Source organism: Bemisia tabaci, chromosome 5 (genome assembly GCF_918797505.1).
Source record: "Bemisia tabaci chromosome 5, PGI_BMITA_v3".
In the NCBI taxonomy this organism is placed as follows: domain Eukaryota; kingdom Metazoa; phylum Arthropoda; class Insecta; order Hemiptera; family Aleyrodidae; genus Bemisia; species Bemisia tabaci.
Window position 1 is genome coordinate 26,671,372 of NC_092797.1, and position 22,757 is coordinate 26,694,128.

The window sequence follows — 22,757 nt, forward strand, 5'->3', positions numbered from 1 at the left end:
TTTTAAAAAAAAATTGCCTAATTTTTAATGGTCCTAATTTTGCTTGCCTTCTAAAGGAAAGTATATTTGAATTCAATTTTGGCAAAAAATTTTGATCTCTACGAATGGGAATTCCATTTTTTATTGCTAGCACACCTGCTGTGTCGGCCATTGCTGTAATTTCCTGAAAGCTCGGTGGCGTGTTCCCGAAATTCCGCTTTCAGTCAAAGTTTTACCACCATGGCTGAGCCGGACATGGATAATAAAGCCGTCAAAGAAGTTTCCGACTACGTTTCTAGACGGGTAAGTCTCGATCAGCCATTCTATATCTTTCAATCTTATTAACCGAGCGATTCCTATTGTTGTCCCTCACCGCGCTGCCACTCGCACACGTGTATTAACATAGGCCACCACGGGAGGTTTCTGCCGACGTGCACGCTTTCAACATCCCTTACGGGGTTATTCATAAAAATCTCGGAAAGTTCGACTTGTAAAAGCACCCTTGCGTTAGATTCAGGTGTTCTGCAATCCTCCCATACTGCTACTTCACCATGTTCCTCAGCTCACCGACAGCTGCAAGTTCGCAGAAGGCTCAATAGCCTGCCATGTTGAGCGATGTAAGCTACTGCGACCATTCCATATCGGATGCACACTTTTCAATTCTATGCCCCAGCTTTAAAAAATCCAAATTTTTTACCTTGGCCCGAACATTCTATGTTGAAACTGCGTTGTACTACGTCTATCACGCGCAGCACACGCGTCAACAGTGTTTACATCCTAGAGGATCTAGTTCAAAATATCATGCTGTTTTTTAATGGTACCCTCAACATTTCTTGTGCATTTTTTTGTTGCAGAAACTAGTCATCGATGGAGAGGGACACCTCAAAGGACGTTTGGCCTCAGTTGTGGCCAAAGCTCTTCTTCTAGGTCGAGTGGTTGTTGTTTACAACTGTGACAAAATCTGTATCACAGGAAAGTTTAAGAGGTAAAATGCATCTTTAGATCAACCAAAGTAACTCATAAGATAGAACTGGGGAAAGAAAAGAAGAGATAAATGTCACATTCAAAAATTGCACCGTTCAACAGATATTTACATGCTAACCATTGGGCCAATAGATGATTGATGCATCCCTACTGATGTGACCTTTGTCTCTTCTTTTCTTTCCCCGGTTCTAGCGTCATACTAGAAAAATGCCACAGCACCTCATTTTCATGGCGTACCAACTATCTAATGAGAAAAAATTATAGACGCTCACCCTAAATCTGCTTTTAAGCACGATTCTTCTACACTTTTCTGTAGTAGCCTCTACCAGCAGTTGCTATTGAATCAAACTTACTTATTTCTCAACCTGCGGTATTCCTGAAATCGGAGACCATCCACCATGACCAACCCACACAAGTCAGTTATCACTGTTGACAATTTTCAAGATTCCTCTCCTCAGCAATATGCATCATCTATTCGCAGTGCTTTTCTCATGAGATCAGAATCTCAAAATGAGCCTATCTTTTGTTCTTACCTGCTTTGTTTTGATGTGTAGGGGAAGATGTGTTGTGACTGACTTGCATGGATTGGTCAGGCTATCAAACTATTTTACAACCACCCCGATCCTCAGACAATTCAATCCATTGCGTTCTGCAAAGTGAGAATAACAGCCCTCATGTCTTACTTTCACTGAGGTGAAGGAAACTTTCTATTTGTTATACATTCATAACACTTTCATCATTGCCTTTCACGTCGATGAAAGGAAATATGTACTTGTTTTATAGTAAGTAATGCAAAGAAAATCTCTCTGTCTCCATGAAACATTTTTAGGTCAATTATCAGAAAATGATTTCAATTGCAGGTTATAGTTAAATTGGCATCACACTTGTAAAGATAAAATAATCCTTTAGTGTTTATTTAGAATTCACATTATTCCAGACTCTTCATATTTTCTCTTGTCATTTTGTAGGAGTAAACTGAAATGGTTCAAATTTTGGGGTCAGAGGTGTAATGTCAACCCAGCCAGAGGTCCATTCCACTACAGAGCTCCAAAAGCTATTTTCTACCGATGCGTCAGAGGTAATGAAATCTCTTTTTTTGGAAAATCTATTCTCAAAGTCTTCTATTACACCCAAAATTCTGTCAAACAGAGACAATCGCTTATGTTTGCTCTCATTTGTGAAACTAAGTTTAAAGTGAGAAGTGCATCAAGTATATTGCCAAATGTATCTCTAGCTACCATACCGTTGTCTCTAAAAGTCTATCACTTAAGTCGCAGAATGACCCTTTACCATTACACTACATAAGGACCCCAAGCACTCCTTATGGAAATGTGTACCCCGTTCGATTTCCAATTTTTTTACTGCATTAAATTCGTCAATGGATGCTGATTCAGAGTTCTTATTGGGCCAACTTTCTACAAGGCACCATTTTCACACAATCTGTTGTTGAAGTGTCATTCATTCCTCTAATGAAAGATGGTAGTCCGACAACCAAGGGTCAAAGAGATGCCTCTTTTCGGCATTTGAGTACAGGTTGGGAGTGTAAATAAGGTAAGCCGAAAAACTACAGCGCATTTCGGTACATCATGATCAGCAGCCATTACGGTCAAATAACAGTAGCCTGGCGGATTCCGCATGCCTTTTCTTTTCAGCAGCCAAATCAGTTTCTTTCCCTCTCATCCTCACCAGACGGACAAGCACTGCGTTTTTCCTTGATTACAGCTGGCCTGTCCTGGAAATTATGGAAACTTCAATTGCGGATTGTGCAAAACGGTGGCTTGTAGGAAGTTGATGCTGTGATGACCTTTAAGCAGCATCCATAGACAAGTTTAATGCAATTCAAAACTTGAAATTGTCCAGGGCACACATTCCCCTTAGGAGTGTGCAGGGTCCTTTAAATCCCGAATGTATCAAGTAATTCCTTAGTGTATTTTCACTACTGTATTCTCCCCTGATTTCAAACCAGATTGAACTGGGGGAAAAAATGAAGAGACAAATGTCACATTAGGGAGCAGCACCATTCAACATGAAGGACCCTGCACACTTCTCATGGGAAAGTTCACCACAATCGATTTTTATTAATTTTTTTATTGCATTCAATTCATCTCAAGATGCTGATCAAAAGTCATCGTAGCGCCAACTTTCTACGATGTACCGTTTTCGCATAATACGCCCAGAACGCTTCAATTATTTGGTGATAAAGAGTCGGAAAGATTCCTCATTTCAGCACTCGAGTGACCAGTCGGCTGTGTGTCAACAAGGAAATCAGGGGAACTCCAGCACTGAGCGGCAGTCTTATCTCGGATTCTGCACGCCTTTTTGCTTGATCATCCAAATCATACTTGCGAGGAGCTTAAAAACAGGAAAGTCGGAGAACATAAGTGAACGTCAAACGGGGGAGAGTGGGAGGGAGATAGCCTCAAAGTAGGCAGGAATATTTAAGAAGACAGACAGACACTGCTACGGTTTTCCTTAATCACATCAGACCTGTCCTTGAATGCCTTGTTCTTTTTGACTCATCACCGAATAATTGAAGCATTCCGGGCTTATTTTGTGAAAATGGTGCATCATAGAAAGTTTGCGCAATGATGACATTTGATCAGCATCTTTAAATGAATTAAATGCAATGAAAAAATTAATAAAAATCGATCGTCGTGCGCTTTCCCATAAGGAGTGTGAGGGGTTCTTTATGTGGTAACTAATTGGCCAACTGATGATTGATGCATTCAGGTTGATGTGACATTTGTCTCTTTTTTCTTTCCCCAGTTCTATATCTTGTTAACTTCAATCATATCCTCAGTGCCAAGCTATGCTTAGAATGTTTGCTTGCAGCGAACTTGTATCTTAGGCCGCATTAGGGCCTTTTTACCGAAATTTCAACAAAACGGAATCATCATTGCTGCTACACCTGAGTTATCCTTGCTGAAATGTTTAAATAGTTGCATTTGTTTGATGGCATAATCCTTTTATTTTTTCTAGGTATGGTGCCGCGTAAAACGCTGCGTGGACGTAAAGCCATCCGAAACCTGAAAGTTTATGAAGGTATTCCACCCAAGTATGCCAAGACCACATCTTTGGTTGTTCCCTGTGCTATGAGGGTACTTAATTGCAGACCTGACTACAAATGGCACACAATTGGAAAACTTTCCTCTGATGTTGGTTGGAAGTATGGTCCTGTCATCAACAAGTTGAATAGGAAACGCGAAGAGAAGGAGAGAATTGCTCTTAAGAAGAAACTGAAGATTAAGGTAAGTTTGAAAATTCTTTTCAAATAGAAGCCTGAGTAAGCTTTTGCCATATGAGGAGATAGTACGCACTACGAAACCCCAATTCAATGGTTTTGAAGAGGGGCTTAATCAATCTCTTAATCTTCCCAAGCCATTCTGTAGATTTTGACGGAAATACACTTATCCAAATCCACTAATCAAAAAGAAAACACCAAGAAATTTCTGCTTCCATGCTTAACAGTTTCAGTCAATCTAGACTTAGGTTTTATGTTAAAAGGGAAGCATATTCAAAGTTGTTGGTTAGAATTACTTCCCTGTTCTATCTGAGCATGCATGATGATCATTTTACCCTTACCTATTCTGAAAATTCATGATGAGGTACAAATGCTGATATGCTCTGAATGAAAAACTCTGTCAGGGAAACTTTCCCTCGCCTATCAACCGTTTTCTTTTTGACAATCGGGATTTTGTAATCTGTTTGCTTTAACATACAGATTCAATTTATGCTGTTTTGTGAATGGTTACAGATGGTAACCTCAAATCTCAGCTGAAAATTTTCTTGTTTTTAAAATCCTCCTAACCATAACATGGTACCTAGGGGGCCGCTACTTGAAAAGAAAAAGTCAGGATCTGTGTTTCCTTTCAAAGGCTATTGCATGTTAGGGGGGCTCATAAAATAAAAAACTCCTTTTAAAGTAAAAACTACGAGGGGCGTTCAATAAGTAAGTATCCCCCCTCTCTAAAATCGACATGAATGGACCAATTTTAAAAAACTTGGGCTCAAAATCTTCCTTAGGATATATTGAGTTCAACAAAACAAATCGCAACAAAATCGGACCATGTGCGGCCGAACGCGAGTCGTTTGAACGCGCAGAGGTGCACGCTGCTCCCGCCGAATCCGTGGAGATTTGAAGTCCACAACAAGAGAAGAGCTTCTCTGCCAACGCTTCAGTCGTTCATCACTGACGAAAAATCGACGAAGTTTTTGTAGAATAAGGTGCTTACCTCACCTCTCCACATAACCAGCTCGATCCAATTAGGCCTGAGACTGATTGTGAGACTAAGAGAACAGCTTTTGGATACCATGCCTGTAGAAGTCTTTCAATTGGCTGGGATGAAAGTGTTGACGGCTTGTTTGACCTCTTCCACTGATTCAAAATGAGCTCCCCGAGTTCAGATTATAGAAAGGGAATAAATGGTGGTCTTTTTTGCCATTTATTACCGTATCTAGTATCTGAACGCGGGGGAGTTCATTTTGAATCAGTGGAAGAGGTCAAACAAGCCGTCAACACTTTCATCCCCAGTCACTTGAAAGACTTCTACAGGCGCGGTATCCAAAAGCTGTTCTCTTAGTCTCACAATCAGTCTCAGGCCTAATTGGATCGAGCTGGTTATGTGGAAAGGTGAGGTAAGCACCTTATTCTACAAAAACTTCTTTGATTTTTCGTCAGTGATGAACGACTGAAGCGTTGGCAGAGAAGCTCTTCTCTTGTCGCGGACTTCAAATCTCCGCGGATTCGGCGGGAGCGGCGTGCACCTCGGCGCGTTCAAACGGCTCGCGTTCGGCCGCACATGGTCCGATTTTGTTGCGATTTGTTTTGTTGAACTCAGTATATCCTAAGGAAGATTTTGAGCCCAAGTTTTTTTAAAATTGGTCCATTCCTGTCGATTTTAGAGAGGGGGGATACTTACTTATTGAACGCCCCTCGTACCTCAAAGTTTCAACTCCATAGCCTCATTTGAAGAAGTTATCAGGACCGTGCGAAGCTTTTTAGTATCTTTACCGCTACCATTTTGGACAATTGAATCGTTCAGTTGAAAAATATGCCATCTCCCTTTTCTGATCAAGCTGGTCTACTCTAATCTCCATTCCTCCACAGGAAAATTTGTCTGAATCACTCAAAATGCTAGGGGTGCAAAAAATTTTAGACTAGCTGTCACTTGGTCGCAAATAGGGGATCCTTCCTGAGGGCAGAAAAATCTATTGGAATTTTTTGAAATTTTGTTTGTACAGCTTTAATTTTTTAAGGAAGATGAAGAGATTCGGGGGAAGAGAGGTTTTCCCTCCTTTTTCTCTATTTTCTTTCATTATGTCTAGAGGGAACTGTTTTCCCCCCCTTTTTTTCTAGTTTCTTTCTTAGTGTCCAGGGGGAACTGATTATGAATTTTGAATACCTATTGACTGCGGGGAAAGGCCAAGGACTTTCTGCGCTCCTTCTAATAGCATCCTTGCTGTTGGAATTGGAGACGGCAAATGAGAAGCATCTAAAAAAATAAAACAGGAAAAAAGAAACTTTTGTTTTTGAAGTGAATGATTCAATTCAAAATGAGATGTTGTAGTGGATTTTATGGTAAATTTATTTAATTTTCAATATGAAAGAAATTCATTAATACATTCAAAATGAATCCATTGGCAGGTATGTATCAGGGTATTTCAAAATAGGAAAACAACTGTTTCTGTGGTAAGATCGGAAAATTACTCTTCCTGTACTGAATTTAAATTCCCCAACAAAGAGGTTGTTCCAAAAACGCCGATTTTGGCCCCCCCCCTGGATTCGGCCCAAACTTTGCTCAGATGTTGTACTAAGTGTTCCCGATGCTTGGGCAAAATTTCAGCCCCCTCGGATAATTAGGGGGGAGGGGGCAGGGGGGCAAAGTTGCAATTTTTTTAAAACTTTAAAAATCGATATCTCGCGAACGGTTTGAGTGTAAGTGTTGCGGTTTGCGCTAAAAAACGTTAAAAAATATTCTCTACAAGAATATTAATGCTGTTTGCAAGGTTGCGTAATTTATCGCGGTCATAAATCGATTTTTTCGATTTTGAAGGTTCGACTTTTTTTCGTTTTTCGTCTCCCCTCTCCAGGCGATCGTTGCTACGTGAATAAAAACCGGTTGAGATGATTCTCCATGAAATTCTGCATCTGCTACACTTTGTTTGACCTTGGGGAAACGATTCGTTCGTGAGTTATAGCGATTTTTCTGCGCGTTACCGGTTACGCGCGGGCGGCATATCGGCGGCGCTCCATCCCGCACGGGCGAGGCAGAGGTTGTTTCACCGCTAGGGCCTTATATTCATGCTGTAGGCTGTAATTATCGATATTTTCTCCTCCCCCCACCCTTCCCCTCCAATAAATATTGTTTTAATACTTCGTTATACAGGGTGTCCCAGACCATCCGTAACAGGTCTTTTTCTCGGTTGGTTTAGGTAGTACGCAGTGGGGGACCGCGGGGTTATGTAGGGAATTGACCCCAAGGAATCCGAATTTCACGGTCCCGAAACCCCCCATGCCCCCCCTTGGAAGGTAGGTGCTCCCCTTGGGGTCATGATCCCAAAATTCGGGAGACATTGTGCCTCCCCCTTTTACGCCCCGAGGGTGGCTAGGGGGGCCTCGGGACCATAAAAATCGGATTCCTTGGGGTCGATTACCCGGGAAATCATCTTTTTTCGGAGAATCAACGTCAATTTTTGACCAAAGGGAAATTATGGAGGAGGCCGATGTCCCCGTTTTGAAGAGATCATTTTTGGGCGCAAATTGACGTAGACCCTCCGGAAAAAGATGATTTCCCAGGTAATCGACCCCAAGGAATCCGATTTTTATGGTCCCGAGGCCCCCCTAGCCACCCTCGGGGCGTAAAAGGGGGAGGCACAATGTCTCCCGACTTTTGGGATCATGACCCCAAGGGGGGCACCTACCTTCCAAGGGGGGGGCATGGGGGGTTTCGGGACCGTGAAATTCGGATTCCTTGGGGTCAATTCCCTACATAACCCCGCGGTCCTCCACTTCGTACTACCTAAACCAACCGAGAAAAAGACCTGTTACGGATGGTCTGGGACACCCTGTATAACGAAGTATTAAAACAATATTTATTGGAGGGGAAGGGTGGGGGGAGGAGAAAATATCGATAATTACAGCCTACAGCATGAATATAAGGCCCTAGCGGTGAAACAACCTCTGCCTCGCCCGTGCGGGATGGAGCGCCGCCGATATGCCGCCCGCGCGTAACCGGTAACGCGCAGAAAAATCGCTATAACTCACGAACGAATCGTTTCCCCAAGGTCAAACAAAGTGTAGCAGATGCAGAATTTCATGGAGAATCACCTCAACCGGTTTTCATTCACGTAGCAACGATCGCCTGGAGAGGGGAGACGAAAAACGAAAAAAAGTCGAACCTTCAAAATCGAAAAAATCGATTTATGACCGCGATAAATTACGCAACCTTGCAAACAGCATTAATATTCTTGTAGAGAATATTTTTTAACGTTTTTTAGCGCAAACCGCAACACTTACACTCAAACCGTTCGCGAGATATCGATTTTTAAAGTTTTAAAAAAATTGCAACTTTGCCCCCCTGCCCCCTCCCCCCTAATTATCCGAGGGGGCTGAAATTTTGCCCAAGCGTCGGGGACACTTAGTACAACATCTGAGCAAAGTTTGGGCCGAATCCAGGGGGGGGCCAAAATCGGCGTTTTTGGAACAACCTCTTTCCTGTCAGCAACCAGTAAATTGCTTACCCCCAGAATCAGCTGAAAAATAATTAGCTGATAGCAGATGAAGATAGGAACATGCTTTTTCAGTACGGGAGAAACTTTTTATTTAGTCAATAGTGATTTCTTTCGTTAATTTTGTTTAGCCTAACTTTTTCTCTATTTCTTTGCAGCAACTCAAGTACATTTCCCGCGTCCAGACCCGTCGCGATACTTCCAAATTGGAGAAAAAGATCCGCAAAACAATTAATCAAGCACACTTCAAAACTTTTGACCAAGGCTACACACTGAAACCAGCCGCTAAGCCCAAACCCAAGAAGACAAAAGCATCGAAAGCTGCTCCAAAAATAGCAGCAAAATAGAGCTCTGACTTTGTTATCTATCTTTAAGTTTTATAACTTTGATCAATAAAATTTTGTAAATTATTTCAATAATTGTTTTATTTTTCTTCTCCTTTGAATCTGGGGTCCTCTTTCTATTCATGGAAGTACATACGTAATAACCTCATTCCAAAAAGACAAAGATTCCGACTTAAATGCAAAAAATGAAGTCAGATCTCTTGGGCCCGACCCTTTGCCATCCTAGGGAGGAAGGGTACTTTTCAGTCATGGTGTTTCAGAATCTACTAAGAAATCGGCTGCTACCTCAAATTTTATGGAGGGAACTAATGGACCATTTTTCTAGAATTCCTCCATTAGGATAGTGTGGATTGATACAGAATATGTAGCCAGTTAAAGTTTCAATGAGATGCATGCATTCGTTTTTGTTTCGAAGGATAAAATGTTAGTGGACATTCTGTGACAGCTTAGCTGAGAAGTGTCCTTTTCGCACCCAGTGCCTCAATTGGTCTCAACAGAATTAATGTTCGAGAGAAAGATGATTTTGATGTGGTTCTTAATGAAATCTTGGCAGCAATTTTTAAATCCTCGAGTGCACCTTTAGTGTGTAAAAATATCATGAGGTAGAATACAAATGGATTGCATTTTGCAAAATGGAACCAAGAGTATTCCAATGTTGTTAGGATTGTGCAACATACATTCTTTGCAATAAATTACTGAAATAATGAATAAAATCAAACTTACAAAGATAATTTTCATCTTGAATTCATGGTTTATTGTGAGTAAACGAGTAAAGATAAAACTTGTGTAGATGATCAGTTTACATTTGCTGGGTCAAGGCGCAATCTTAGCGACTTTGGAGTGCTCCTGGTTTTTTTTTTTTTTTTTTTTTTTTTTTTTTTTTTTTTGCAAAATGCAATCTAAATATCTGTTTTTTTTTTTTTTAAAGATCTCCTAACAAACAAAAACTGCAATTGAACACCCTATCACTTAAGATCCACAGAAGAAAAGCAGAAAGTGATTGCAAGCTAGCTTGTCCACTTAAATACATGGTTGATGTATATTCAAAATAATTTTAGTCCAATGCGACAGGTTAAATTTTTACGTACCATTATAACAGATGATGAAGAAAGTAACACCTACTTGGCTGATTTTCGACCTAGTGGCATCAGTGGGTTCAAATCCTTCACTCACAACCAACTTCTCTTCTTTCTCTACAACAAATTCTTTTTTCCTATGATAAAAAGTGCTTCTAATCTTTCCAAGAAAAGTAGGTAAACACACTGGAGAAGTCTCCCATTTCAAAATATATTGATATGGTTGGGTGGATTTGGTCCTAAAGACATAGCCCCATGTCTTCATGCAATATGAATGTTGCATTTCAATGTCTTATTGTGCTACTTGAAGCTCTCAATAATCCGTCTGCAGGGGTTTCCTGTCAAATGTAATAACTGCAATGATCCAGGCTTCTACAGGGTTTTTGCATTTGAAGTTGTCAATGTAAAAGCCCAAATTATCGACAGAGCACAGGGGAGAATTTCATGAGCCGTCCGCAGAGTACATGGCGCACGACCCGCCTTTCATTATTACACTTTATCTGGCGCTGGGAGTTCAGTAATTACTTCACATGACGAGTGTGTAATTTCAAAATTTAAACAAAAAATTAAAAAAAAAAAGTTAAACGATGTACGAGTTTCTCCGCCAGGGAGCTCTTCCCGCTAGAAATCGTTCACCGCCCGCCCGCTGCGCCAGGAGTGCCGCGCCGCGGCGGGTGTGCTGCCAGCGCAAAACGCGCACCAAGGCGCACTGACCCTTACAAACCTACGGAGCTAATCCACGCATTGCGTAATGCTGGAAGTATCCCTTCAGGTTTGTAGGCGCCGATGTGCATTTCGAGCTGGCAGCAAGCCACGCCGCAGCGCAGCGTGGCGACCACCATAAAACCAAACCATAAACCAATAACGAAACTTTCGTGTGATCTCTCAGTCATTATCCGGCTTACTTCTTCCTATTCTTGAGTTTTGGACCATAGGGCGGCGGCTCATGGAATTCTCCCCTGTGCTCAATTGCTGAACAGTGAGCCAAATGCTGAAACTAGAGATAAACTGGATTAAGGCTAATATTTCTAGCACTGCCTGAACTGTAGGAAAGTGATGTAATTTCCTTAGCAGCAAGTTCTTGAGCTTTGAAACAGTACATCAATTTATTCCATTGGTCAATTTAGAAAATTCGGCTCAGCTTCACCCATGGACTAACTGGAGCTGGAGCCCTTGATTTAATTCCTAGGAATTTAAGGCTCATTAGATGCTTTCATTTTTGTGCTAACAAGGCCTAAGTAAGTTGATATCAATAACTTGGCTGGTTATCCTTTTGGGAGAAAATTTTCCTTTTCTTCTTGCAAGGTCGTGTGCCACGGTTTCCTACGATCTATAAAATTTTGTCATGGAACTTCAGTGCTAATATTTTCCTCAATTTCTGAGATTTTAGGATGAAACTGATGCCAATTTTCTAGATTTTCTTCCTCCATCAATTTGTTGTAAAAAGTTACAGAAAATTTTTTCCTGGAATGGGTACCTTTTGGAGACTTAATGGTTTCCCCAGTTGATACCTAATTCTCCTTCTGGAAACGGAAGAAGCGCAGAGTGTACTGTAACCTGGTTACTTTTACAGCTCATAGAGACTGGGCTCAATCATAAATGCAATTTATGTTTTTCTGCACTTACTGATGAGGCAAAAGAACATATTGCACAAGCAGCGAAGGTCTGCTTAAGCTGTATGGGGTTTTTAATCTCAAAATTGAAAGTGACAACAGCAATCCAGCAAAATGTTTTCGATCTCATAATGAGGTCAATTAAGCTCAAAATAATTACTCCTCCATTGAGCCAGGTAATGAGTGCAGAAGAAATTAATATAAAATTTGTATCTAAAAACTTTTAATTGTTAAAAAGTATACAATAAAATCCAGTGGAGCACAAGTGTGCTCCTTGTAAACTTGATAAATTACATAAAATTTTAAAAATTCCATAAATACAAAAAAACTCAATTTTTAGACATTGTTGGACTTGATTCACTTAGAAACTAATCAAATTGATATGTACATGTAACAATTACCTACTTCATTTTTCTAAACTAAAATTAAGTGAGCATTTTATCAGGTCTTAATATCTATCAGTGCTTTCGGTTTCATCAGTCATTAATTGCAAAAGCTGCTCAGGCAAAATGAGGCGTATAACTTGAAAGCATGCATGGTTTCTAGCATGTGAATTGTCTTTCTTCATAAAATTGAAATCTTCATCTGCAGCCTGATTGTTGAAATTCATGTCGGCACGACAAGAATCAAAAATCGATGTATTACACGGCGTAGATAGGGCTATGTCTTGTCTTATCGTGCCGGCATGGCCAGTTAAAGTTTCAACAATCCGGCTGCTGACCTGTGATACTATCTTGACTTTGAGAGGATGTGCTTTCTTGAAGGGTTAAAAATGGACTACTGGCTTTACCTAATTCTAAATTTCATTGAAGATTCAGTGAAGATTTCATTAAATATTTAAAAGGATATTCATTTGACAGTGGTTCCAGGTTCCCTCAGGGTTACATTAGTACAGATGAATGGATAAATAGCAACCAAAATATAGGTCAAAATAAAAGACATCTTAGATAGAGGTACACTCGCCCACTTACTGACAGTTTCCTCACCTGTTTCTTTACTAAAATCATTTTTCTTCATGCCTGTTAACCATTGTACAAAGTAGCATTGCTTGTCCAGTACATGTGCTGTAGTTCTAAAGTATTATAATTTTTCCAGATAGACTTCATAGTTCCTACAGCAAAGAATTTTATCTTCCTCTAGATAGAATCATGCATGGTGAAAAGTTTTTTAAATTGCAAAATTCCCTGATTTTTCGCACATGATTTCTCACAAGAATGCTTTTAACCATTTATTTGTTGGGCACAAAATCTCTTGAAATTGTAAAAAACCAAATGTTTTGGCCTGCAGAAAGAACTTCAAGGTTTCTCAGCGAAATTCACTGATTTTTTCAGGGTTGAGCGAAATTCCCTGACTCCTCCATGTTTTCTCTTTTTTTTCAAGAAATTGTCACCCTGTTATGTGAAAACAATTGACTTTCTGTCAGTGTTAACAAGCAATTTATAACAGAATTTTTTTCATTGCTATGCTATTACCATTATAATTATTCAGATTAGAACAATTGTTACAACCCTGAGGTAGAAATGCGTGTACATACAAAACGTTGGCATTAACAGAATTTTGCCTCTAAGAAGTCGATTAGAAGAAGAAGAAAAAAAAATTAACCTTTCTCTAGGGCATGTCTGTGGTGACAAGAAACAGATATCCCTGGAGAAGTCAAACAAAGAATAACAATTCATGCAATTTCGCCGCAGCAGTATAGAAGAGATAACGCCATTATGTACATGCTTTTACCCACTTTTAAAGGGGTGGAATTCCTTTGTTCAAGTGATGTAAAACAGAAAAATAAGGCCTCACTTTTTCCTAGCTTACATTGTATAATGGATGAAACTAACCTATTGAAAAAATCCATTTACGTAATATTTCTAATAAATTTCACAAAACTTTCAACTTACGTTTAAAAATGGCATCGTAATTTGGACGAATTCAATTCATCCAAGAGAAAACTTTTTACAAAAATTAAAGGGTGACTACAAGATTCATAATTTACTTGAAATAAACTCCTCTTTTTATAGAGACAAAATATTATTGATAAAAACACCTTTGGCAAGCCAGTAGAGACGAAGTTGCAAAATTATTGACATTGGTTGATTCATCAATATAAGTTGTCAGGGATTTTTCTTCTTGCTCTAGGATATGCGTTAAAATAAAAACGAAATGCATTTTTATAGTTCCTCCGTTAGTTCATTCCAGTTCTGGCTATAAAGTCTGTCTTTTAAAAGGGAAAATTAGGCAGTTGATCAAATCAGCAGCGGAAGATGTTTGCGTTACAGAGGAAGTGATTCGAGTTTCAGAGGTCTCAATTCTTGTTAAAAGGGAGTGCAGTTTTAACTGGGATAATGAATAATTTAAAATTGCATCATAAGAAATATTAGAATGAAATTGAACTAGAGCAATATTTCCCAAAGTCACGCAATAATGTTTTCTGAATCAATTTGATGAGTTACATTTACGTTCCTCAAATGTTGGGATGATTTGATAAACGAGCGAATCTCCACTTTCTTAACATAATTCGGAGGAAAGTAGAGAAGAAGGTACCGATAAAATGTAATGCCAACTCCGATTAAAAACCAAAACTTCATTTTCTGATGATCAATTGGGTACAAAAATGTTTTTGTCAATTTTTTTAAAGTTCTGTTTCCCTAATGAGAAAGTCATTTGAAAATTCAATGAACCAACCGTCATTTAAGTTGACCAAAAAAATTTATATTCAGAAAAGACTACATTTATCAAAACTGCGAAAACAAATTTATCAACAAAATGATTATTTCAACTGAAGATTCACCAGAGACTTAAACCTTGACTGATGATTACAGTGAATTGGAGCTCATCTACCTATTAGTTTACTCTCAATTTTGTTGATTGGACAAGGATGATTTGCAAAAGAGAAGCTTTGCACCAAATAAAAGATGCGTGATAAAACAATGATAGGTGTCAGCGATTCATCTGTTCAACTTTTCTTTGATTTGTGTTTAACATTAATCAGTCTAGAAACAGCAATGTACACAGCAATAACATAACAATAAAAACAACAGATATATAAATAAAAACTAGGATAACATCTTGATATGCTAAAATACATGGTAGTATTTACAAATTGTTTGAAATAATCCAAGTTACATACATCAGAGTTTCTCTTCGAGAGAATATTTATGTCATTCTTTAATATTTTTTGAATTGAAAAATACCCTGTTCTTCAACCACAACAATTATGGCCAAATATAACACAGAAATAAGTACACTCAAATCAAACCGAAGAACAGTCACACTACATAATATCCAAATAAAAAAGTCTTTTCCTCTCATTTTACTTTGATTGAAATGTAAAAATGTCAATGTAGTATATTTTGCATTTTGCAAAGATTAGAGTTAATTTGTCTCTTTGAAGTGTACATACAGCAGATTAATTGACTCTGTAGAGTATTATCTGACTGATAAGTGTTCCTGTTATAAGAACTGTATTGAAAACCAATAAGAACAGAAAGTCATGGACATTTTCACCAATGGTTGGCATAACTCGATTGATGAAGTTGCACTTCCTTAGGAGGCCCACAATTCCAGTTTCAGGTAATGTATTCGAGGGATGTTATGTCCATAATAACGGAACAGTGAAAGAAAAAAAGGATAGGACGATTTTCTTCTGCAAGCAACGCTCACAATAGTTGCTGAGAACAAGCAACGCATTTTGTTCAAAATTGTTTTGCATTGTGGGGACAGGGCTCATTCTCATGCGCAAAATTTGTAAACTCCTGAAGCAACAATGTTGTACAAGAATTGCAACAGGCTTAGAGGCAAGTTGTTTTTGTGCTGTGTTCCCAATCCATGACAGGAACACTGCTCCAGTCGTGAACTTGAACGACTGAACGTGGTTCTCTCTTTGGCTGTTGAGAACTGAGTTAAAAAACCAAGAAAAGCAGAAACATTTTGTTGCTTTGAACAAAATAAATCTATTAAAGGACAACTGTACAGATAAAAAAACACAGGATAACAGGGAATGGTTCTGAAAGAGACAAAATTAATTTCTGACTAATTGATCACGGGTAGAATAATCAAATTTACAAGTTTAGTTCGGAGTGTTAATACTGTGATACCAGTTAAAGATTAGTACAAAAATTAACTGAGACACATTTTGTCGCTCTTCGGACAAAAAAAAGTAGCTTAATTTCCATATGAGCTTTGGAAAGCATGGATCAAAGGGCTAACATAAAAATATAGATACAATCTCACGTCAGAGGAGCGACGGTTTTTCAATCAAGTTCCACAACTAACAGGACAATTATGAGTTTTTCAATATGATACCTTGCTTAATTTAAAGTAGATCCACGTGCATTTGATTCATAATTTTAAAATTAGGGTCCTACATAAAGTACTTAACATCAAATTTACAGTTTATCGGCAGCCACCTCATGGAGCACTAGAAGAGAGACGCTACTAACCCACCTCATCCTAAGAACGCAGAAAAGCGAGATACTTTTGTCAAATGGACTTGGATTGCCACAAGAGATGGAAAAATGTATATATTTTTTTGAAAAACAAGAGTAACAAATTATTAATTTCTCATCGTTTCCTATTATGAATGTAAACCATTTTAGATGAGATATTGTTGAATAGTTTTCCCACTCCCAAAAATGCTGCATGATGATAGTAGATTACCCACTCACCACCTAGAGTAGAAAAGTTTTAGGAGAAAAATTCTTAGAAGAAGCAATTTACAATAGGTATTGCAATTTCACACTTGTCCATTGGTACACCAGGTGAATGAAATTCAAGTAGCCACAGCTCAGTGTCATTTTGCAAAGTCTAGGCTTACACAATGCCTTTGTAATGAGGTTCAAGTGTGACAAATTGTCTTACTTCTTGATTTTGCTTTTGGAGGCTTGCTTTGGCCTAATGAGTTATCTTAAACTTGACGATTTCAAGTTTACAATAGTAGTATTTAATGTACTGCAGAATGTTTTCAAATTGAGAATTCTTTACGTAAAAATTGGTCTTGAAAATTGTATGATGATCAATACCTATACCAAATCAACCCATTCAAAATTAAAGTGGTGATGAAACAATTATAACAATACATACAGCTTTGTGGATCTAATTTAAAAGTTTACAAAAATTTCATACTTTGCTTTTTGGTAAAATCTGAGCATAAGAAATTTAACTCAATATTCATTTGAGGTAGCAAAAAACTCCAACATCCCAAATAGCAAAAGTTACAATAAATTGCTATTAAGCAGTAAAATTCATGCTAACCTAGTGGAAATCCACCTCGCACAGAGAATAGGTATTGACCCCATGCAGCAGAAGGTGAGTTCCCATCACCTCAAGCGACCATGAGTGACCGCCTGCAAAAGACGGGATTCCCAAAACTATGCCTTTGTTTCGCTTTCCTCTGCACGGTCTAACGCGAGGTGCGGGACATAGACCATGGTCCACCTCCTGCCGCACGAGGTCGACTTCCACTAGGGTAGAGTCCTTGCCAAATATATATATATATATATATATATGCAAGTTACGAGTGCAACTGAGGATCAGCTATCTTCAGTTTAACATCAAAAGTAAATGCAAGAATCAAGGTGACAGATCTTTTGTCGCAGTCTAAGTGCTAAAACTTATTCAGCTACACTCTAATTATACTAGAGTGTTGTGTATGTTGTGTACCTTCTAATTAGAGGGGCTCCTCTTACTTAAATTTAATGCAATCAAATTTAAATAAGTAACAATTTTTTCAGCATTATCAGTTACCTACCTCTCTCACACATGAAACTCATTTTGTTATGATAATTTAAGTTTGGCACTTATCAACTGCATAATGTAAAAATATTGCAATTCCATGGTAAAAAAATTAAAATGTTCTTTCATTAAATTGTTAAATTAATTCAATATGTTCATCGCACCGTGCTACTTAGGATACTTAAGTTGCCATTTTCAACAGTTCAGATAGCCACTGGACTGGGTTTCAGTTCAAGAAACTGGAAAGGAACATGTAAACTAGTATTACTGTGTTCTACTACTAAGTGTCCTCGCCGGTTTGAAGCACCTACTACAACAACCGTGTCTCCTTTCATCAGTGAAACTTCGCCATTTCCATCCTCTGAAAAGAAAAAAAAAATTAAAAATTAATATAATGAGTCTATTCAAAAAGAATTAGTTGCAAAAATAATACGATTTGAATTTTACAGTCGTTTCAACAGAGAAAACACCTGTCATCGGAGGCCTGCTTCCCTAACGCTTTTCAAAAATCAGGGATAACGTTACATTTTCAGTCCTCCTAGGCTGAACTTTGTTTGGCACCTCTAAAAGTAGGTGCTATTGGGGGAGGGGGGTGTCAGGGACACAACCAGGAAGTTCACAGGAAGTTTTGGAATTATTGGCAAACAAAACATTTAAACCTCCATCAAAATAATTGAATGGTCATTGAGTTAAAGACCAACTCTAGATTTCTGGTATAATTCTTGAAAGGAAGCGAAACTTAACTTTGTATAGGTACCCACTTTGTTACTGGCAATCTTGGTCTAAACTAGTGGATTTTATGAATAAGATTTTACCTGGGAAGGGCATCTTCATTACTCTGGTCTGAGGGTATCCTAGTTTCGTGTTTCCTGCGACTGTATACGGTCGACTAGGCGGAACAGGTGGAGGTCGTTCCTGAAAATAAAATAGAACCATCATTAATTCAGAATGACCACAAAAATGAATTGATCTTGTGTCTCAAATGTTTCATTTTCAAAACTGATGAAGACAGTTCATTTTTGTAAAAATGGTGCACTAAGAAAACCTTCCAAGAAATTTTACGTAATTTAATTGGTCATGAGAGGAACATCCTTTGTTTTCTCCCCAAAAATTTGCCCATTTGTTCGTCCATACAAGAATAAACGGCCAGTGGTGATTCTGTAGTATTGCAATGGACTTACATCCTATGCAAAAATCTACACAAATAAAAGCTTAATAAATTCCTCAATAGCTGATAGAAAGAGTGATAACAACTTCCTGTTCAAGTCTCTTTGACTTGCGAAAGAGTGCAATATAAAATGCAACTCAAATATGTATAAGTACAATCAAATATTCATTGAAAATAATTATTGGTACCTTCAGAATACTATGTATTATAATTTTTTATGTAATTTTGTGATAAACGATGGTAAGAAAGAGTTGGAGAAGATTGCAAAATTAATGCTTAAAATGTGATTCAATATTAACCAAATGAAATGCTTTTTAACTTGAACCAGAGGCACTACAGACAGACAATCAATTCATCCCATTTTAGCAATGGACTTTGCTAAATAGCCGTTCCCTAGGAGTATTCAACCGATCCATTAGCGCTGAAAATAGCTTGAAAGGGGCGAACATTATTGTCCAGTTCTTCAATTCTCATACACTTTCATGTGTGAACCCTCACATCTTAGGTTACTAAAAGCTCTTAAACGTTAAATACCAAGGTTAGATGGGACAGTTAAACTAGGCAGATCATCAAACAATTTAGTTGAGTATAGGTAGGTACAACAGTGATATTTGTGACAGAAAACACTGCCTCTCTTCCCAAACATACTGCAATGATTAACTGTTACATAGGGCTGTGCGAATATTCGCAATTCCGACTATTCGTGCCGCGAATATTCGCTTCGTCTGCCTCGCGCACTATTCGCCGATTTCGACTAATCGCGCCGTCGCGAATAGTGAATTTTTGAACTGACTTTTTCAAATATTCGCGCCGTCACGAGGAATGAATTTTCAAATATTCGCGCCATCAAAAATAACGAATTTTCGAGTGGCAATCGTGAAACGTGAAACGCTTCTACCCGAGACATCGTGAACGGCGGATCTCCTATGATCTGCACCGACTTTGCCGAGTTTACGAACAGCAAGCGCGATTGGGATTGGGGGAATGAGCAAAGAGCCCAAATTAAGGATTGAAAGACACAGAAATGTCTGAAATTGAAAAAAAAAAGTTCATAAACACATTTTTATTTACACAAAAAAAAATAAAATACTAAAATGTGTCTAGTGATCCTTCGATACTACCTTGACTGCCCGAGCAGTTATCTTCAAATCCTGGAAATGCATACGTAACTGCAGGGACAGTCAAGCCAGCATCCAGAGATCTTCGAACAAATTCTTAACAGCCTAGGCTACTATCATAGCATTTCATTGTTTTCTGTGCAGGCGTATGAACAAATGGAAAATTCTTAAAAAATTAATCACATTTTTTTTGTAGACTTTTGTAATATTCGCGAATTTTAACTCTTCAAAAAGTCATTTCCAATTATTCGTTTTACTATTCGTAGTTGTGAATAATTGACATAAATTATTCGTTATTCGCTTTGCTATTCGCGAATAGTTACTGAAATTATTCGCTATTCGCTTTGTTCGGAGAATTCACTATTCGCACAGCCCTACTGTTAAATTGTATAATTTTAAAAATTTCACTTTCAAGATTTACACTGAAAAGACACAAGGAACAGTTATCCGAGGTTCGGCTCTGTCCATTTTTATTTGGTGCCTAAAATTTTATGATTCTTCAGTTTTGCAATTAATCTCTGGAGTTCAGTCTTTGCCTTTAAAAGTACATTACCTGACGCATAGACAGAAAAGAAAAGGAAAAGGCATGAGAAAATAAAATTTACCAAGTCAAGTCCAAACAAAGTGCAAGTCTGTTGTATCATCTTTTGATCACACTTTTCATTAGGGTCTGGGGGTGGAGTGCCTGCAATGGGCTGTGGCCGCGGTCGACTCAAAGTTGCAGTTGTGTTTCCACTGTTTGATGCGTTACCAGACCTTCCTGAAATGCCAGTTGTTCCTCCTGAGGAAACACCAAAAATGAAATGCAAACATACATATTTGATAGTCAAGAAGCCTCTTAATAAGGACTATAAAACGATTAAAAGAAATTTGATTAGATTAAGTTGTAAAATTGTTGGTCAGGTATCAATATCGACAATTGAAGCATGTCTAATTTCCTTCAGTGCAAGCCCTTCCTTTTTGAGGGCGCAAAAATTTGTCCGTTGTGAACTGAAGGCAGTAGTTCAATTTAAGTAATGAGATGGTAGAATAGTGCCCAAAAATTCCAAAAATTGTCATTGGATTAAAAACTTGAACTCTACTGAATATCAGTGCAAGACCGAAAATCTATATCGATTTGGGTCTTCTTAGATCCTCATCAGTACCCAAGTAGCATTTCTCAACGGACAAATCGCTGTATATTGCAATTTCATCTGCGATAAAATCGCCAGGATCATCAACATCTGAGCAATTATCCTCAATCTTATAACGATAAAATCACGCTTCCATTGCCCGACAATTTATCGCGATATTTTCGAAATAAAAAAACGATGAATGGCAATTTAATCTCCATTTCATCGACAAAATTGATAACGATTTTATCGAACCAAAAATTGCAATGTGTAGCGATTTAGTCGCCATACATTGCAATTTTTAATGCAATAATGTCTCGATATATTGCCACTAATATAATCGCGACAATCAACCGATAAAATCGATATTTATCGCAATCACTGCTACTTGGGTAGATCATATTAATACCACAGCTTAAGTTACTCAGAATAGGAGTTGCTACAGTGCTGTCCGAATCCTACTCCAAATAGTTCTACAGATGGGAGAAGCTAAAAAATAAAAAAGTTTACCTCCAACGTTGCCAGTAGGATGTTGTAGTTCAAGCGATCTTTTCAGGGCTGGCCAGCGTTTCCTCAGATGCCAACCTCGCCATTTTGTCTGAATTAAGGTAGCTGCGTGTTGCCTAGTATTTGTTCTCAATGTCTCTAACTGCTGTCTTAAACCTTCGCTGTAATTGAAAAGTAACAAAATTCAGACATTTTCCTTTTATCAGAATGCAGATTGACAAAATTAGATCTTCCGCTTGTTAAAATTATTTAATTCACTTCCTTCTCAGAAATAAAGAAGAATAATGATTGAAACTGATGAGAGGATAGTTACACTCCTAGATTGAATGCAAAGTTATGGGCATATTGGGAATTTCTCTCCTCCCCCTCCCCTCTTTAAACTTCTAGCTGGACCATGAGGCAGAGATGGAAAAGAAAAGTTGGTTATAATCACTCTGGATGGTAAACACAATTGACTTTGTGGTGAATGCAAATTCAGATTGCTAGCACTCAGCCCATTTTAATAATAATTAAATGATGAAATGATTTTTCTGACTTAGATTCAACATCTGTAAACAAAATTCTGTAAAACTTAGGAAAAAGTAACAGGGGATTTGATATAACAGCTGTTGCAGAAGAGTCACAGACAGAGGGGAACACTTTAAAGAAATGAGAGATATTGATATTCTCCATTCTTTGCACCTTTTTCCTGTAATGGTTTAAAAAGCGTTTTTCTCAAAACTTGAACATTTTTTAGAGCAGTTATCAAAAAGTATCCGTAATCATTGATACAAATTGTTGAGGGGGATTTTTATGACTTTTTCTTTCCATAAAGTAATGATTACTGTGTATTTACGTGTAAAATAAAGTCCCCAACCCGAAAAAAATAATATGGAAATCTTGTGCATCAATCGAATACCTTAAGAATATGTGCCTTTTGCCGAAGGCCCATGAAACGGACACTTCAGACTGCAACTGTTTCAGTTGCTGTTTCTCCTCCAGTCGATGTAAAATTAGTTGACAGTCTTCTATTGCTCCTTCTTCGGACCGGCGCAATTGTGTGAATGGTGCTAACAGCCTATACCGTGAATTGAATGCCTTAAATCTCATTCTGTGGGGGAATCCTGCAGGAATACATTAAAATTAGAAAGCAACATTCAGACAACAATGTAAACGTATTGCAAAACTTATGCTTTCAATAGAAATATTTAACTATCCAGCCCAACTTCACTTTTGCACCATTTCATAAAGAATTTTTTCTTCAGACAACATACAGGATTCTCTGATCAAAGACTAATACTTGAAGGATCCATTCTCTGAAAAAAAATGAAACTTTTCCGCAATACATAATTTAGAATAGCTCTTAGGATGGCTTAGCGGGAAAAAGGTAGTGGAGCAAATAAGTCTTATTTTGGCAAAAATAAT

At 38.2% G+C, this 22,757-nt stretch overlaps 2 protein-coding genes across 2 annotated transcripts in view; one reads left to right on the forward strand and one right to left on the reverse strand.

The window, feature by feature from the left end:
- The first annotated feature begins 121 nt into the window (after window positions 1-121).
- On the forward strand, window positions 122-9,110 carry RpL13A (ribosomal protein L13A). The gene is made up of 5 exons (XM_019052223.2): window positions 122-282; window positions 834-964; window positions 1,932-2,041; window positions 3,943-4,211; window positions 8,850-9,110. Exons 1-5 carry the CDS (start codon window positions 220-222, stop codon window positions 9,036-9,038), a joined length of 762 nt encoding a protein of 253 aa, XP_018907768.1. The 5' UTR covers window positions 122-219; the 3' UTR covers window positions 9,039-9,110.
- A 1,864-nt stretch (window positions 9,111-10,974) lies between these two features.
- The window catches only part of LOC109037481 (unconventional myosin-IXb-like dachs), a 31,513-nt gene continuing 19,730 nt past the window's right edge, over window positions 10,975-22,757 (reverse strand). Inside the window, exons 14-18 of the mRNA XM_019052184.2 lie at window positions 22,252-22,456; window positions 21,357-21,514; window positions 20,340-20,515; window positions 18,264-18,363; window positions 10,975-17,809 (exon numbers count right to left, since the gene is read on the reverse strand). Coding sequence (XP_018907729.2) covers window positions 17,652-17,809; window positions 18,264-18,363; window positions 20,340-20,515; window positions 21,357-21,514; window positions 22,252-22,456 — 797 coding nt within the window. The 3' untranslated portion in view covers window positions 10,975-17,651. The remainder of the gene's footprint in view (window positions 17,810-18,263; window positions 18,364-20,339; window positions 20,516-21,356; window positions 21,515-22,251; window positions 22,457-22,757) is intronic.

Bases quoted from the DNA above. Each gene is read 5' to 3' on its own strand.
- RpL13A (XM_019052223.2), top strand. From the start codon at position 220: ATGGCTGAGCCGGACATGGATAATAAAGCCGTCAAAGAAGTTTCCGAC. The intron at 2,042-3,942 runs GTAATGAAATCT...TATTTTTTCTAG, and splicing joins TTTCTACCGATGCGTCAGAG to GTATGGTGCCGCGTAAAACG. The intron at 4,212-8,849 runs GTAAGTTTGAAA...ATTTCTTTGCAG, and splicing joins AGAAGAAACTGAAGATTAAG to CAACTCAAGTACATTTCCCG.